Source organism: Rhinopithecus roxellana, chromosome 4 (assembly GCF_007565055.1).
Source record: "Rhinopithecus roxellana isolate Shanxi Qingling chromosome 4, ASM756505v1, whole genome shotgun sequence".
NCBI classification, from domain to species: domain Eukaryota; kingdom Metazoa; phylum Chordata; class Mammalia; order Primates; family Cercopithecidae; genus Rhinopithecus; species Rhinopithecus roxellana.
This window is the reverse complement of record NC_044552.1, coordinates 135719115-135737617: the sequence shown is the minus strand read 5'-3', so window position 1 is coordinate 135737617 and position 18503 is coordinate 135719115. Positions and strand designations below refer to the sequence as shown.

The 18503-nt window shown below is 37.1% G+C and overlaps 1 protein-coding gene across 6 annotated transcripts in view; it reads right to left on the bottom strand.

Moving 5' to 3' along the window:
* The window catches only part of BCKDHB (branched chain keto acid dehydrogenase E1 subunit beta), a 289273-nt gene that overhangs the window by 174624 nt on the left and 96146 nt on the right, over positions 1 to 18503 (bottom strand). The window contains exon 9 of one of the 6 annotated variants that reach the window (XM_010388538.2): positions 16827 to 18285. The exons of 4 other annotated variants lie outside the window; for them this stretch is intronic. In XM_010388538.2, the coding sequence (XP_010386840.1) occupies positions 18214 to 18285 (72 nt within the window). In that variant the 3' untranslated portion in view covers positions 16827 to 18213. Of the gene's footprint in view, positions 1 to 16826; positions 18286 to 18503 lie in introns of those variants that run through there. One more of the 6 variants, XM_030929302.1, reaches the window with a different exon arrangement.

Genomic DNA, 18503 nt, shown 5'->3' with positions numbered 1-18503 from the left:
AAGAGTATGCCATTTGCTAACCTAGTGGCAACCCCTTCTGCTTAAGGATGAACTTCTTATTCATTTACCCTAAAGCAATGTCTCATCCATGTGCACAGATCTAGGCAACTTTTTCTGTAGTGGAAAAGTCTAGAGAAGAAAGAGACATACATAAAGGAAAACTGTACCAGTCAGGTATCCAGAATAATCAACAATCACAAATGAAGAAAAGAACTATGACAAAAAAGAAAAAAAAAACAAAAACAAAAACACTACCAAGAAACAGAGATAATCTATAGACTATAACTTGAAAAAAAATGTATATACCCATAACAATTGAAGAAAAATACATGAAAAAAAAAAAAAAACTACTGAAGAAACAGAGATAATCTATAGACTATAACTTGAAAAAAATATATATACCCATAACAATTGAAGAAAAATACATGACCAAAAAAAAAAAAAAAAAAAAAAAAAAAAAAAAAACAAATAGCATGATATAAAAAGAATTGAGTACAAGGGGGACATTTTGATTGATGACACTGAAATATTAAAAAAATTAAATGATACTATAAAGGAAATATGCAGAACACTGTAAAAACACAACAGGACAAAAACTAGGAGACAAAAAATGAGAAACAGAGAGAATCAACCTAGCAGGTCTATCAAACAACTGCTAAGAGTTTTTTGCAAAGAAAATATACAAAAAAGAAAGAATATAAGTATCTTTAAATATGTAGGCCATTCCCAGAGGAAAGCCATGAGAGGCAAAACAAGATGAGTGAAACAGACTCACATTTAGATTCACACCTGTAATATTTCAGTATAAAATGTATCAAAAAATCACAAAAGCTCCCAGAAAAACAAACACACAGAGAGATCATGTAAAAAAAAAAAAAAGAAGAAGAAGAATCAGGGTGGCATCAAAACTTTCTACCCTGAAGTGACACTAGTATATAATGAAGCACTATCTTCCAAGTCCTACGTAAAAGTTACTATGAACCTAGAATACCATATGTAGCCAAATATCAAGCAAATGTGAGTCCAAATAAAAACATTTTACCTAACGCAAATGTCAGAAAACCTTCTGCACTCAATATACCCTTTGCTTTAAAAATTAATTACGAATGTACTCCAACAAAATGAGAAAGACAACCATAAAAGAGCAAATCACAGGACCCAGGAAATGGTGCCTTTAAGAGTGAAGTGGAGAAACATGCCTGGCGATTCTTGTGCAGCAGGTGTAGAGAAGGGTAGTCAAGACTGGAAAAGGAAATTAGAGAACTAAGAGTAGGCTGGGTGTGGTGGCTCACGCTTGTAATCCCAGCACTTTGGGAGGCCAAGCTGGGCGGATCACCTGAAGTGAGGAGTTTGAGACCAGACTGATCAACATGGTGAAACACTGTCTCTACTAAAAATACAAAATTAGCCGGGCTTGATGGTGTATGCCTGTAATCCCAGCTACCTGGGAGTCTGAGGCACGATAATAGTTTGAACCCAGGAGGCAGAGGTTGCAGTGAGCTGAGATCACACCATGCACTCCAGCCTGGGTGACAAGAGCGAGACCCTGTCTCAAAAAAAAAAAGAGTAAATTCCAAAAAAGAGTATGAGTGATCTTCAAGATATTTTAAAGGCTTGTCTTGATTTTTCAAAGAGAAAATGAAAGGTAATTAAAACTAAAAAAATCCAAAAAGATCTAAAAGAATGCCATGGCCCAAATATGAAACATTCAGAATGTGGCAAGACATTGAACAGTTTAAAAAGGCAAACCATTTGATCTAGATGCCAAGAGAATCTCCTTTTAGAGTCCCAAAAACGAAGCACTGGACCTCAAGTGAAAAAAAATAAAATCTTACCCCCATCAGTGGTGAAAAATATTTGTTATCATAATATTCACAGTGTGTGCTTTTCAACTTTTAAAATCAACCTATAGACAAAAGTTGGAAGGTTTAATTATTTCATTTCGGTTATAAAACAATGTAATGTTATCAGTCTTGGCAATGTAAAAATAATCAGCTGACAGAAAATGAGAATTGAAAGGGAGGAAAGAATAGTGAATATAGGAGTAGAGGGCATTAGCATCATCTTCTTACACAGTGAGAGGTCAAAAGATTCTAAGAAAAGTTAATGGAATAAGATACAGAAATTGAAATAAATTAAAATCAAGAGGTAATCAGTAGAAAAAAAAATACAGGTAATATCATAACTCAAAACTGAGGAAATATGAGATGAAGACATTAGGGAATACAAGCCCACTAAACTGTTATGTGTCATAGTGGTGGATAAATTATGTTAAAATTTATAAATCAAAAGTTACGGACATTGATACACACATAATATACGTGTGTGTGTATACACCTACATGCATGTGTGTGCATGAGTGCATGTGTGTGTGGTGGACTTCTGAATCCTGAATAATCTAAAAGTTTTTAACATATTCTCTACATTTTGATAGTTATCCTAATTATGAATTCCACTTTCCCAAGGTAGAATATAAAAAAACTATGTTTTCCAGCCTTCATTATAGCCAAGATAAAGACATGACCCAGACTCTATCGACGAAACCTAACTCAGCAGTGAAACACATGAGGCAATGGACTGAGCAAGGAAAAGTCCATTTTCCTGGCACAAGTATGAAATGTGTTTCCAGTGAGAAGTGGTGGCAACCAACCTAGTTATGTTGGCATATGTGCAATCTGCCCCAGCACATTGTTTTATGCCACTTAGGAACAAAGCAAAATGCAAAGCAGAGCCACAGCGCTGGCTCAAGCCTCAGAGAAATACAGTACCATACACTATGTCTCTTGGCTCAAGCTGGCCCATCTGCTCTGATTTAGAAGTGTTTATTACATCTTTCTCCCCAACTTTGATGCATTTGTCCTGAACTACATAACTCAACAGGCTCAATCCTTCCTGACTCTGGTTAAAAACCCTTCTTCGCTCTAGTTACCAAGCTGTTTTAAGTGGTTTGGTACACGCACTTTTTTTTTTTCCATAAACGCTGTTATTTTTAGTGAGCATGCATGGAGAATCCAATTTACTCTGCAGAAACGTATATACTGCATTATAGCAGAAATATCTGTGCAATGTATTGCTAGAGATATGAAAGTGGCCTTCAGAAGAATAAAATACAGAAATGGTTAAGAATGGCTGTGTTTAGGGAGTAGGGACAGGGAGGGAAGATGATACTTTTCATTATAAGCTCCACTGTACTGTGTGTTTTAGTGCTATGTTAATGGATTACTGGAATTTTTAAATCTCTTCCGCCACACTCAAAAAAGAAAAAGGAAAGGGAAATACAGAAAAAAACTGTACTGATACAATCACAACGTCAAATATAGAATATTAAAAAATAAACTTAAGATGTGAAATAGTCATGTAAGAAACTATATAACTTAATTAAACACATAAACATGTAAAGAAACAAACCAAGTTCCTAGAAGAAAAAAAAAAAAAGCACAGAGAGTATATGTGTTTGGAAAGATTGACTATTCATGACTGGTAAGAGTCAGTAGCCCCAGTTTTGTTTTTTCTTTTTCTTTTTCCTTCTTGCTGCCCAGGCTGGAGTACAATGGCACAACCTCGGGGCTCACTGCAACTTCTGCCTCCTGGGTTCAAGTGATTCTCCTGACTCAGCCTCCTGAGTAGCTGGGATTATAGGCACCAGCGACCATGCCCAGCAATTTTTGTATTTTTAGTAGAGGCAGAGTTTCACCATGTTGGTCAGGCTGGTCTCAAACTCCTGACCTCAGGTGATCCACCTGCCTCAGGCTCCCAAAGTGCTGGGATTACAGGAGTGAGCCACCATGGCTGGCCCCAGTTTTGGAATAGATAAACTAGAAAAGTAATATCCTTTTGTTAAACCTTTGTACATCACGGTTTCAGTAACTTTTTAAGTTAAATTATCACAGCTCAGCACTTCAAAGCCAGGGTGTTATAATAGAAAAGATAAGAAATTCTTAACGATTACAGAATAAATACAATTTCATTAAAAAAGTACCAGTTTAATGGGAGAGAGTGAAACGGCCATCAAAGAACAGAAAGTCAACACATTCAGATTTCTTATATTATACCTAAAATGTTAAACTAAGAACATAATGTACCTATAATCTTTTTTCATTATGAAATGAGGTAATGGATTTCTTTCTTTTCACTGCTATTCGTAACAGTGAAAGCAAACAGTTTAAACAAAATGAAAATCTTGAGTCAAACTCAAATAATTTAAGTGTATAAGAGGACACCAAAAACACATCAAGTGGGATGTGAAATGGAACAATATAATTATATAATTTAATCTTGCTTTCTCCAGTTCCATGCGGAAGGAAAAAAAAATAATGCTAAATGAAAGAAAATATGGTAGTGTGATTTACAAAGTGTATACAGGTCACATTTGCCCATCTGTAAAACACATATGTTTATATTATAAAGGTGGGAAAATGTGAAAGAAAATTCCTGACATGTGATAAAATATGTTGCAAGTTGACACTTAGAAGCATTTGATCAGCAACACTCTCAAGTGATAATTTTTATTATCCAGCAACCTGGGTTGAAGCCAGTGCTGTCCCTCACTGGCTGTAAGCTGCTCCACCTTCCCCAAAGCTCAGTTTTCTTCCCTATAAAATAATGACACCAATGTCTAATTAGAAGAACTGTTTAAATACAAAAGGAAACATGCATAACATAAGTAGTTTTAACTTTTTTAATTTACCATTTACCAGGAACTAAGTCCTATTATGTAAGATATATTGGCCGGGAGCGGTGGCTCACGCCTGTAATACCAGCACTTTAGGAGGCTGAGGTGGGCTGATTATGAGGTCAGGAGATTGAGACCATCCTGGCCAACATGGTGAAACCCTGTCTCTACTAAACTACAAAAAATTAGCCAGGCATGGTGGTGAGCGCCTGTGGTTCCAGTTACTTGGAGGCGGAAGCAGGAGAATCGCTTGAACCCAGGAGGCGGAGATTGCAGTGAGTCAAGATTGTGCCACTGCACTCCAGACTGGCGACAGAGCAAGACTCCGTCTCAAAAAAAAAAACAAAAATACATATATATATACACACACAACATTAGGTCAGAACCCATAGCTATTATTTTAATCTTCTTTAAAATTTACCTAAAATGTAAATCATAATAAAAATAGACCCATGGCATGACTGATAATCTCATTGTATTTTCTTTCTAGAGGATTTACCAGTTCCTTCCTTAATTTCTTTCACTGAAAAACTGAATGCCACATGTTATTTTTCAGATGGTTCAACAAATATTTACTGAGTATCTACTATATTCTAAACTCTTCAAGACTCTTGCGGATATAGCAATGAACAAAATATACAAAATTCCCTGCCCTCATGGGACTTAATGGAAGTGGCCAAGGGCCGTCAGGCAGGACAATCAATGTAATAGCCACATCCCAATAGCATCCAACAGCCTAGAACTTGTTCCAATAAGTACAAATACTAACTAGTTGTGATCATGACAAAGAAAATCCTACAGGAAGAATGACTTGGCAAGAGGGTCCAACTTTCAAATTGTCAGCCATCCTGTTTTGGAACAGAAAAACAAACTATTCTCATCTGATAGGAGGGCACCGCCCTACCTGCTTTCTCTGCAAGGTCAAATCGTATCCAAAATAATTCCAAACTCAAAATGAGACCGTTTTTCCCTACTCCTAAGGAAAAGCATTTAAGTCTAAAAGATTTTTGAATCATTTCTTAGTTTTTTTTTTTATATTAGAGGCTTATTATAAGCATGAAAGAAATACACACAATTTTTAACATATGACTTAAAATGACTTTATTATAGTCTACCATCAGAAATATAAACTACTCTCAACAATTAAACATGTAACAAGAATAATTTTAAACCCATATGTCCTTGTACTGTCAAGAAGACATATAATTTTACCTAGCAATAGTCTTTGATTATGTTTTTAACTACAGGTTTAGAGAAAAAGAAGAGAGAAAATATTTCTAATTTGTTGTTTTCAATTCAAGAGATCATCAGTTATTCTGAGATATAAGTTAAAACATTTAGGTTATATTATAATGATGACCTAGAATAAAGCTACTGTCATACTATTTATTCAGAATTATAACATATGTTTAATTTACAATGGCAGAGCCAGGCCCCGCTGTGGAAACCTAGTGGTATTAACCATGAAACTTGGCCTAAGAGAGGCCTCTAGTGGTTATAGGTAGTTACTAGCTCCCCTTTCCATCCCAACCTCTCAACTGTTTGAGAATGTTCTTGTTTTCATCAGCTCACTCTCTGTCCCACTCTGCTCCTCTCAAACAAACACTGCCTCAAGCAAAATAGCTAGTATTCAGTCACGGAATTATTCACTTAAGTCCGAGTAATAAATTTTTAAAATGTATATTTTAACTGGTAATACTTAAATATTAGAGATTCTCTAAAGACAAATTCTTCAACTTCTCCATAAAACCAATTTAAAGCTATTCAGTACAAAATACAGACCCTAAATATTATCTTGATAGTGTTAGCAATCTTTTTGTTTGTTTGTTTGTTTGTTTGTTTGAGACAGAGTCTCGCTCTGTCGCCCAAGCTGGAGTGCAGTGAGCGATCTTGGCTCACTGCAAGCTCCGCCTCCCGGGTTCACGCCATTCTCCTGCCTCAGCCTCCCGAGTAGCTGGGACTACAGGCGCCCGCCACCTCGCCCGGGTAGTTTTTTGTATTTTTCAGTAGAGATGGGGTTTCACCGTGTTAGCCAGGATGGTCTCGATCTCTTGACCTCGTGATCTGCCCGTCTCGGCCTCCCCAAGTGCTGGGATTACAGGCGTGAGCCACCGCGCCCGGCCAGTGTTAGCAATCTTAATACAAAATGAAATTTTTGGTAGTCTAAATTAACCCCATGAAAAATTTTTAAAAAAATTAAAGCTAACAAATTAGAATTAAATTTCTAATTTAATCTATAGGTCTTCAGAACATGTTTTGCACCATTCCCAAATACTTAGTGATTAACACCCAGGTGCAAATGCAAAAAGTAAACAAACTTGGTCCTTCATCCAATTACTAAGGTTGGACTCTTTCCCCATTCCAGTTCTACAGTTTCCCTTTCCTTTTCTGCTGAAGACCTCTGCTCCCTGATCCTCTCCATTCCCACTAACCCTGCCAGCCTTACTGTCTGTCTTGCTATTAGCCAGTTCCCCCAATGAAGTCTTCTGTAGCAAGAATGGAAATAACTGAAGTGAAAGGATGGGAAGAAAGAATGCTAAATCTAAGAACACTGAGCCTTCCCTCCCAGCTACAGTCACTCCCTCATGCCACAGCTGAATTACTTCTAGCTCCCTTCCCCTAAGGCCTTGTCCTGCTCCCATGATAACCTACCCCTAAAGTATCTTGAGACTAGCGATGCCCAATATGTACCCAAAGAACATCTATTCATTTCTATAAGTACGTCTTCATCTTTTAATACATAACCTATGTTTAAAAGAGAAAGGAAAGGGAAAGCAGGAGAAAGAGCTGGAGAGAAAAATGGAGGGAACAGAAATGAAGATCTTTTCTCTATCATTTCCTAATTTTGTTTTTAAAAACAAAAACAAAAACAAAAAAAACAAAAAAAAAAAACTGCCCAAGAACTTCAAAAAGGCAGGAGATTACTTTGGGCAGAGAGTGTGGGTGAGGGAAGACTGGGAGACAGTATCTTGTAACAGGGTGTATTTAAACAGAGAAGAACCCTCATCTAAAGCAGTGCACAGTATCTGTGATGGCTGTGAAATTCAGCAGGACAGACACAGTTTTAAAACTGCTACACAAATAGTAACTCCAATCTATTCAGAAAATGTAATTATCCATAAAACTCATTTCTTAGAAATTAAGCATAGCTGAAGTTTACTGTACAATTTCACTCTGCCTTTCAATGGGTCCTATTCTAATAAGAATTCAAATAAATAATTTCTGTATGCCATTATGAAACAGACAACCATCAAGAAAAATCAAATGCAAGGTCAAAGCAAAACTTAAAACTTTTAAATAAATACTTCAATTTAGAATAAACTAATGTATTTATTCATAGAATACTGTTCTAAAGTTACTTTTTAAACTTTTTTATGAGCACCAAGAATAAGAAAAGCACCAAATTGAAAACATTTTAATATTACAACAGTTTTCATAGCATTGTTAAGCTTTCTCTTGCTAATATTTATAACTTTTCAGCAATTATTTATTGAGCACCAATCCTATGACAGTCATTGTTGCAGGTACTGGGAATTTTTGAACCAAAGACAAAAATCTCTGCTGTCATAGAACTTGGAAGAAAGATCAACAATGTAAATAACAAGAGTACATAACATTTTAGCTCATGCTAATCACTACAGAGAGGAGGAAAGAAGGAAAAGGTGAAAGGAAGTCTTGATGGGATTCAGCATCAAATAAGCTGGTTAAGGAATGTTTAAAAGAGAAAGGGAAGGGAAAGCAGGAGAAAGAGCTGGAGAGAAAAATGGAGGGAACAGAAATGAAGATCTTTTCTCCAACATTTCCTAATTTTGTTAAAAAAAAAAAAAAAAAACACTTCCCAAGAACTTCAAAAAGGTAGCAGATTGCTTTGGGCAAAGAGTGAGAGAGAGGGAAGGCCGGTATTTGAGTAGTGCCTAACAGAATGATGTTGCGGGAAGTGAGGGACCCCGAATGGAGGGACTGGCTGGAGCCACAGCAGAGGAACATAAATTGTGAAGATTTCATGGACATTTATCAGTTCACAAATAATACTTTTATAATTTCTTACACCTATCTTTAATCTCTTAATCCTGTTATCTTTGTAAGCTGAGGATATATGTCACCTCAGGACCACTGTGATAATTGTGTTAACTGTACAAATTGATTGTAAACCATGTGTGTTTGAACAATATGAAATCAGTGCACCAGATAAAGAACAGAATAATAGCAACTTTAAAGGAACAAGGGAAAACAACCATAAGGTCTGCCTGTGGGGTTGGGCAAAAAGAGCCATATTTTTCTTCTTGAAGATAGCCTATAAACGGACGTGCAAGTAGGAGAGATATCACTAAATTCTTTTCCTAGCAAGGAATATTAATATCAATAACCTGGGAAAGGAATGCATTCCTTGGGGGGAGGTCTATAAACGGCCTCTCTGGGAGTGTCTGTCTTATGTGGTTGAGATAAGAACTGAGATTCACCCTGGTCTCCTGCAGTACCCTCAGGCTTATAAGGGTGGGGGAAAACTCCACCCTGGTAAATTTCTGGTCAGACTGGTTCTCTGCTCTCGAACCCTGTTTTCTGTTGTTTAAGATGTTTATCAAGACAATACATGCACCGCTGAACATAGACCCTTATCAGTAGTTCTGCTCTTGCCCTTTGCCTTGTGATCTTTGTTGGACCCTTATCAGTGGTTCTATTTTTTCCCTTTGTCCTGTTCCCTCAGAAATACGTGATCTTTGTTAGACCCTTATTAGTAGTTCTGCTTTTTGCCTTTTGAAGCATGTGATCTTTGTACCTACTCCCTGTTTTACACCCCCTCCCTTTCTGAAACCCTTAAAAAAAACTTGCTGATTTGAGGCTCAGTTGGGCAACACAGTCCTACTGATACATGATGTCACCCACAGCAGCCCAGCTGTAAAATTCCTCTCTTTGTACTCTTTCTCTTTATTTCTCAGCCAGCTGACACTTACGGAAAATAGAAAGAACCTACGTTGAAATATTGGGGGTAGGTTCTCCCGACAGAGTAACAGAAAGAATGAAGGGAGTATCTGGGTAAAGAACATTTTCTACAGGGTGGATGGGCGGTGGGATGTGGAATGCGATTAAATCAGGTAAATTCTTGTAGGCCATGGTAAGGAATTTGACTTCTCTCTCAATGGGAAATCACTGAGGCCTTTTGAGACTAGAAGGAATATGATATGACTCAGATTAAAAGTATCAACTCTGCCTATGGCAAGGAAAGGTCAGAAGCACAAGACAGTTGTTAGGCGGCTATGGCCAAAATCCAGGTGAGAAATGCTAGTGGTCTGGAGCAGGATCAAGCAGTGGTCAGATTTTGGACATATTATGTAGGCAAAGCCAGCAGGATATGCTTTGGAATTTAATCTGGGAGGCAGGACACACCAGAAAAAGATAAATTAAAAAGACTGTATGGTATAAAGGCAAAGTCTTATACATTTTAATGATCAGCATAACTTAATCTTCAGGTAGAGTTTAGACATGTGAGAATTATAAGTGTCAGTTTTTTCTTCTCTATAGATATGTAAAAATCACCTAGACCTTGTAAATGATTGTGCTTCAATACTTTTTTGCAGTGTTGTTATGTAGTTGATTCTAGGTTAAATGACAATGATGCTTGAGAATCTGAGTTTCTTTCAAAGTCTTTTGTTCATTCTCCTGCCAAAATCAGTTCTTATGTTTGAAGGCAGCTTCTCTGAATTCCTCCTTATTTAAGAAAAATCTTCCTTTCAAGCTTGACAGCACCTCAAAAGCTATTCGGCCTGGCCACTGCTTTGTTAACAGTGCAGCTCACTTTTTAACTCATTTTGAATGTGGTCTGCGTGTCAGCAGGAAAGTCCATTAAAGTCCATAACCTTAACCACTGTTCTTACTCCTGGGAAGGCTTGAGAGAGAACAGCCCTACTTACCAGCTCCTGTTTCACATCAGCATGACAGCTAAGCTGAGATGCAGGGAGAAACTGAAGGAAGGGTGTGGACAGAGCTGCATGATGAAAGGAATCTCTTCCTGGCTAAGGACACCAAGGCTCTCCCTGAGTCCATAAAAGGGCTCACTATAATGTGAAGTAAAGGAAATGAATGAAACAGAAGATAGTGCTTCTTTTTATTTAAAAAAAAACTTTTTGTTCAAGTTTAACATATATACAAAAACGGTACGCCAAATGACTGTTCTGCTCAATTTTCAAAACTTTAACCTGGATAATCAGCACTCAGAACAAGAAACTGTTACCAGCAAACCATAGCCCTTACATACTCTTCCAGTTATTAACCACTCTCATGATAATCACTAGCTTGACTTCTAACACCATCAATTAGTTTTGTCTATTTTTTACCTTTATATACAAGAAATCATTCAGTATGTACTTACTTGCGTCTTTGTGTTTGTGAGATGAACACATATTATTCCGTTATATTTTTAGTTCATTTATTCTCATCACTGAACAATATTATATTTACTTATTATTGATCCATTCTCTAGTTGATGAGTGCTTCAGCAGGTTACAGTGTGGGGCTACCAGAAATAATGTACCTATGAACACTTCTGTATTCTTTTTTTTTGTATATTTCTTCATATATACACATACAGGATTGGAATTGCTAGGTTATAGGGTTCAGGTAGATACTGCCAAACAATTTTCCAAAATGGTTGTACAAATTTATATTACCAACAATAGTCTATGACAGTTGGATTGCTCCACATTCTTGCCAACACTTAGTGTACCTTTTCAATACTTTTACTCATATTTCTATTGGATATTGGTCTTTTCTTTTTGATTGTATAAGTACTTTATATTTCCAGATATGAGTTTCCTTGAGTTTCTCCAAATCTGTAGATTATCTATTTACTCTCTTATTGGTGCCCTTTGGATGAATAAATTTTCTTAATTGTAATGAAGCAAAATGTTATCAGCCTTTTTTTAATGTTAGTGTTTTATGAGTGCACAAGATCACATGAACATATTCACCTATGCTTTCTTACAAGAGCATTATTTTTTCTTTCATGATTAGATCTGCAACTCAGCTGTAATTGATGTTTGTGTGGTAAGAGTTAATACAATTATTTTTCACAGTACCCAAATGAATCAACATCCTCTATTGAAAAAACTACCTTTTCCTCTCAAAATTGCAAAGTCACCTTTGTCCTGAATCTGAAAACCAGCAGGTCTGTTTCTGGACTCTTATTTTATTCCATTGGTCTACTTGTGTATTTTTATACCTATATAATGTTATAATTACTACAGCCCTAATAACACATCTCAACATTTGATAATGAAGTCTTCCAGTTTTGTTCTTCTTCAAGATTGCTCTGGCTCTTCTTGGCCTTACAATCCACTAACATGCTATATGCTTCATTTATGGGCCTTTAATTTTCCTGCATAATATTTTGTGATTTTCTGTATAAAGTTCTGACATACGTATCAGTAAATTTTTCCCTAGCTTGTCCCAATATCAAGAGGAAAGCTGTCAAAATTTCACCAGAAATTATAATTTTTGCTGCAGGCATTTTACAACTACTCTTTGCCAGAGTAAGATAATTACCTTCCATTTCTAGGTTGCTATGAAATTTTAATCATGAATAAATATTGAATTTTAATAAATACTTCTCTTGCATTATCAGGGTAATCAGGTTTTCTTTCCTGTTTTCTGTTAATATGAGGAATTGTGTCAACTGCTTTGTGAATGTTTATGAACATTATCTATGTGATCTACATTTATTTTAAAAGTTGTCTATAATTTTCCTTTCTTATACTGTCCTAAATAGGTTTGATATTAAGATATGTGGGCCTTATAAAAAGAATTTGAAAGTTTTCTCTTTGATTCCACTCTCCGTAAGGGTTTGCACAAGGACTATATTTTAAAGAATTCACGAGTAAAGCCATTTAGGCCTGGGGTTTTCTCTCTATGAGAGTTAATAACATTACATTTAATTTTTTCACAGATCATGACTATTCAGATTTTCTAATTCCTCTTGTATCACTGCTGAATGACTTATATTTTTCCAGGAAATTGTCAACTTTACTCAAAACTGATTTGTAAAATTATTCATAACATCCTTTTTATCTTACCACTGTCTGTGAGCTCTTCGTCATACAAACAAACATTTGTCATTTGTTTCTACCCTATTTTTTCCATTAGTTAAAAGTTTATCAATTACATTAATCTCTTCAAAGATCTAAATTTTACGTCAGGCGCAGTAGCTCACGCCTGTAATCCGAAGATGGAAATTTTACTTTATTAAATTTTTCTACAGACTCAATTTCAGTAATTTCTGCTCTTGATTACTTCATTTCTTCCACTTTTTCTAGGTTTGATTTTCTTTCTGGAGATGGAAATTCAGATCATTAATTTTTTTAATTCTTATTCCTATTTCCTAAATTTATATATTTACAGGTATAAAGTCTCCTCTGAGCATGGCTTAAGCTGGTTCTTGAAACTTTTGATATATTGTATCTTCATCATTCAGTTCAGTCTCTTCCCTAATTTTTGAGTTTCTTCTGTAATCCATGGTTATTCAGAGGAAAGGTATTTAATTCACAGAAAGCTGAGGCTTTTCTAGTTGTCTTTTTCTTTCACTTGATTTCTAACTGAATGCCACTATTGTTACAGAACATAATCTCAATGATTCCAAGCTTTTGGAATTCTTTAGGTTATTATTTGTGCCCCAGCATTTGGCCAATTTTGACAAATGCTACATATTCTATTGATAGTTTGGTGCACAATTAGGACAACTTTACAAATTGTTTTGTTCAGATCTTCTATACACTTAACAAGATTTTGTCTGCTTGATTAAGTAAGATTTAAGAGGGATGTCTTAAAGTCCCCTGCTGTAACTGTGAACATGTTCATACCTCTTGTTTTCTTTGTTTGGTCTCTTGCTTTATTTATTTTCAAACTATGTTATTAAGGATGAAATAGACTTAGGATTATTATATTTTCATGGTGGACTGGTCCCTTTGGCATTATGAAATGTTCTTCTTCATTTCTAGTAGTCCTTTTTGCCTTAATGCTTTATTTGAAATTGGTATATCTACACCAACTTTCTTTTTCCATCCTTTCATTTTCAACATTTTATGTCCTTATATTTAAAGTATGCCTTTTTAAAGCTACATGTGGTGGTGGTAGTTATTTTTCTTTTTTTATTTTTATTTTTTTATTATACTTTAAGTTCTAGGGTACATGTGCATAACGTGCAGGTTTGTTACATATGTATACTTATGCCATGTTGGTGTGCTGCACCCATCAACTCGTCAGCACCCATCAATTCATCATTTATATCATGTATAACTCCCCACTGCAATCCCTCCCTTCTCCCCCCTCCCCATGATAGGCCCCAGTGTGTGATGTTCCCCTTGTGCATTTGTCACGTATTTCTCCTGTCATGGTTTTCATCTCTGTCATTTCGTTTATGACCTTCTCTGGATTAATTATTCTGGCTGTCAATTCCTTCCACTCTTCTTTCAAGATTTTTAGTTTCTTTGCGCTGGGTACGTAATTCCTCCTTTAGCTCTCAGAAGTTTGATGGACTGAAGGCTTCTTCTCTCATCTCGTCAAAGTCATTCTCTGACCAGCTTTGATCCGTTGCTGGCGATGGGCTGCGCTCCTTTGCAGGGGGAGATGCGCTCTTATTTTTTGAATTTCCAGATTTTCTGCCCTGCTTTTTCCCCATCTTTGTGGTTTTATCTGTCTCTGGTCTTTGATGATGGTGACGTACTGATGGGGTTTTGGTATAGGTGTCCTTCCTGTTTGATAGTTTTCCTTCTGACAGTCAGGACCCTCAGCTATAGGTCTGTTGGAGATTGCTTGAGGTCCACTCCAGACCCTGTTTGCCTGGGTATGAGCAGCAGAGGTTGCAGAAGATAGAATAGTGCTGAACAGCGAGTGTACCTGTCTGATTCTTCCTTTGGAAGCTTCCTCTCAGAGGTGTACTCCACCCTGTGAGGTGTGGGGTGTCAGACTGCCCCTAGTGGGGGATGTCTCCCAGCTAGGCTACTCAGGGGTCAGCGACCCACCTGAGCAGGCAGTCTGTCCGTTCTCAGATCTCAACCTCCGCATTGGGAGATCCACGGCTCTCCCCAAAGCTGTCAGACAGAGTCGTTCGCGTCTGCACAGGCCCCCGCTGTTTCCCCTGTTGGTCTTCAGCTGTGCGCTGTCCCCAGAGGTGGAAACTACAGAGACAGGCAGGCTTGAGCTGCTGTGAGCTCCACCCAGTTCGAGCTTCCCAGTGGCTTTGTTTACCTACTTAAGCCTCAGCAATGGCGGGCGCCCCTCCCCCAGCCTCGCTGCTGCCTTGCGGATAGATCACTGCAGACTGCTGTGTTAGCAATGAGGGAGGCTCCGTGGGCGTGGTACCCTCCTGGCCAGGTGTGGGGTATATTCTCCTGGTGTGCCTGTTTGCTTAAAACGCAGTATTTGGGTGGGAATTACCCAATTTTCCAGGTGTTGTGTGTCTCAGTTCCCCTGGCTAGGAAAAGGGATTCCCTTCCCCCTTGCGCTTCCAGGTGAGGCGATGCCTCGCCCTGCTTCAGCTCTCGCTGGTCAGGCTGCAGCAGCTGACCAGCACCGATTGTCCGGCACTCCCTAGTGAGATGACCACAGTACCACAGTTGAAAATGCAGAAATCACTGGTCTTCTGTGTCGCTCGCGCTGGGAGTTGGAGACTGGAGCTGTTCCTATTCGGCCATCTTGCTCCGCCCCCCTCCGGTAGTTGTTTTTCATGAAGTCTGAGGATCTTTAGACTTTTACTAGGTTTATTTAATCTTTTTGTATTAAATTACTTCTATATTTGGGTTTATATCATCTTATCATCTGTTATCTATTGACCCATCCATTTTTTATACTTATTTCTTTATTTTGGATTAACTAAATATTTTTATTAATTTATAGTTCTCTTACTAACTTGCTAGCTATGCATTCTTTCACTGTTATTTCAGTCGTTACACTGGAGATTAAAACTTGTATCCTTGATTAAAACCTAATTAGAACATTACACTTCATAATAATCCTAGAACAACAGAATATTTTAACTCCATGTAAGACCCCCTGGCTTTTGTGTTTTTATTGTCTTACATTTCAATTCCATATATTTAATTTAAACTTCACTAAACTTAAACTTTCACAGAAAATTATCAGTACTATTTTGGACAATCAATCCTGAGCTACAGTGTATGCTCTCCTCCATATTTTCTTTTACGATCATTTTCCTTCTGCCAAAGGGAGCTCCCTTGCAGTACCTTCTTTTAGTGAGAGCCTGCTAGTGATAAATTCTCTCAATTTCTATTTGCCTAAACTATTTTTTTCATCTTAATTTTAAAAAGATATTTTCACTAAGAATAGAATTGTGGGCTAGCATAGTTAGCAATTTAAGATGTCATGCCATTGTGCATACAGGTGTGGTTTTCTTTGAATATAATCTTCTTAAACGTTAACAAAGCTTGTGTAATGATGTTCTGAAACTTTCATGAGAAATTTTTTTTTAGATATTGTTGCTGATTTTCTCTCTTTTCTTTTTCTGGAATTCAAATTGTATATAAGACATCTTTGACCAGATCCCAAATGTGCTTTATCCTTTTTCTGACTTGTGCTTCAGTGTGGACATTTTCTATTAACTAGCCTTCCAGTTCATTATTGCTATCATCTACTGAGTCCAATAAGTTATAAGCCTATTCATTGAGTTCTTATTGTCAGATACATATTTTTTTGATGGCTCCACAAAGTTTACTTGATCCATATACATGTACACATGCACACACCCAGTTCTCTACGTAATTCTCTACCCTCTTACCTCTTTTGTTCCTTATTTTCTCTGTGTTCCTAAGCATAACAATCAAGACGTCCTTGTCTGCTAACTCCAATATCTGGATCAGCTGTGTTTCTGCTTTTTATTATTTGTTTCTTCTTTGTTATTGCTCAAATACTCCTGTCTCTTCATCTACTTAATAGTTTTTTATTGAATGCTGGTTTTTTTTTTTTTTTTTTTTTTGAGACGGAGTCTCGCTCTGTCGCCCGGGCTGGAGTGCAGTGGCCGGATCTCAGCTCACTGCAAGCTCCGCCTCCCGGGTTTACGCCATTCTCCTGCCTCGGCCTCCCGAGTAGCTGGGACTACAGGCGCCCGCCACCTCGCCCGGCTAGTTTTTTGTATTTTTTAGTAGAGACGGGGTTTCACAGTGTTAGCCAGGATGGTCTCGATCTCCTGATAATGAGAGGTTTGACTCCTTGCTCTGCTGGACAGATAGAGTAAAAGTACATAATTCAATAAAAAAACTCAAAGGGGTAGAGGCTGTGTTGTGGGTTTGAGATGACCTGGTCTACATCTGGTTTGCCTCTAATTGTAAGACCTAACTCACCATGGCTTTCAGTTGAGAGTATGATTGGTCTTTGTCACTTCATTATCAAGTGATAGCTTCACTTTCCAGATATTTTCTACTTACCTTTCACCATTCACACCTTTAGAATTTGGCAAATATTTTGAGAGAAAGTTAAAGTATGTGTCTAACTCCCCTCAAAATTTCAATGTTGTCACTACAGCCCCACAAAATGAGTTCTATACACCTGGATTCTACACACCTAGTTGAGACCAAATAGCAAGTGTAGCCAACTAAAATGCAGTTATAGGTCATCAGTTTCAACGTGCCACTCATTTCAGGGCTTTGAACTCACACAGCTGATTCTCTTAAGCCAATCCACTTCCACACACACATACACACCCATGGCACAGGGTAGGTATCTGTCTCTTAAGCACCTCTAAACTCAAGAATTTTCTACTGTGCTTTTCAGAAGTCTCCAGCTTAGCTTTTTAATATCAAGTTCAGCATTGAGTGGAAAAACTAGCTGTGGTTTCTTAGGCCCATTTAAGTCTCTAATTTTGTAACTCCCTTGAGCAACAATCAAAGACTCTGTTCCTTTCTCTATCCCTGAGTAACTATTTATGTTGTTTTATAACTTCCAAACCATGTATCAAGGATTAAGCAAGAAGTATGAATTCCTCAAGTGTCCCAGAGTCATTTTAGTGTGTAGAGTATATTAATATATGTGTTCAACAAATCATTTTTGCTTTTAATATGCTTTCTTTTCTCGATTAGGTATTCCAAAAGATATATATTGGGGTTTAGCTAACACATAATGAATAAAACTGAGGGATCTAACGAGTCATAAAACAAAAACAACTGATAAAACACAGCTAATTAAAAGAGATTATAACACAAATTTTGGTTACTATAGAATTTATCAAGATGAATTTAAAAAGCTTCACTCTGGGGGAAAAAAAAACCCTCATTTTCAATATAAATATTTGGTTATAGGGCCCTCTTCTTTAAAATCATCTCTAAATCCTAGGAGGAAAAAGCTAAGTACCAAAATTTTACCTCTTTTGATACATCAAAAGAAAACAGGAGAGGTACCATCATCAGCAATGAAGAAAGTCTCCAATAGACCCAAAGCAATCAAGAAGCTGGTTTTCACTGTCACAACCAGATGAACGCATCCCAAAACAAAACAAAATAATGATGCTAATAAGTCCGAGGTCTGATACATCACTTTCTCATTCAGTAGAGATTGTTTGTCTCCTCTTTCATCTTCCCAGTAGGATACAGCCCTAAGGAAAATGGATCTGCATTCTAGGATAAGACAAAGATGCAACCAGTAGATTTAACACAGTGATGCAAAAGCAAACGATATCGATGTAAATATAAACAACTTCACCGTTCTTTCTTCCCCTACCTCTCCTCTCTTTGCTTCCACGGTTGCCAAAATGAAGTATGAGTATACTTGTGCTTTACCATAAGCTGCTACAAAAATGCTTTTTGAATGTTAAGGTTATATATACATATGTAAA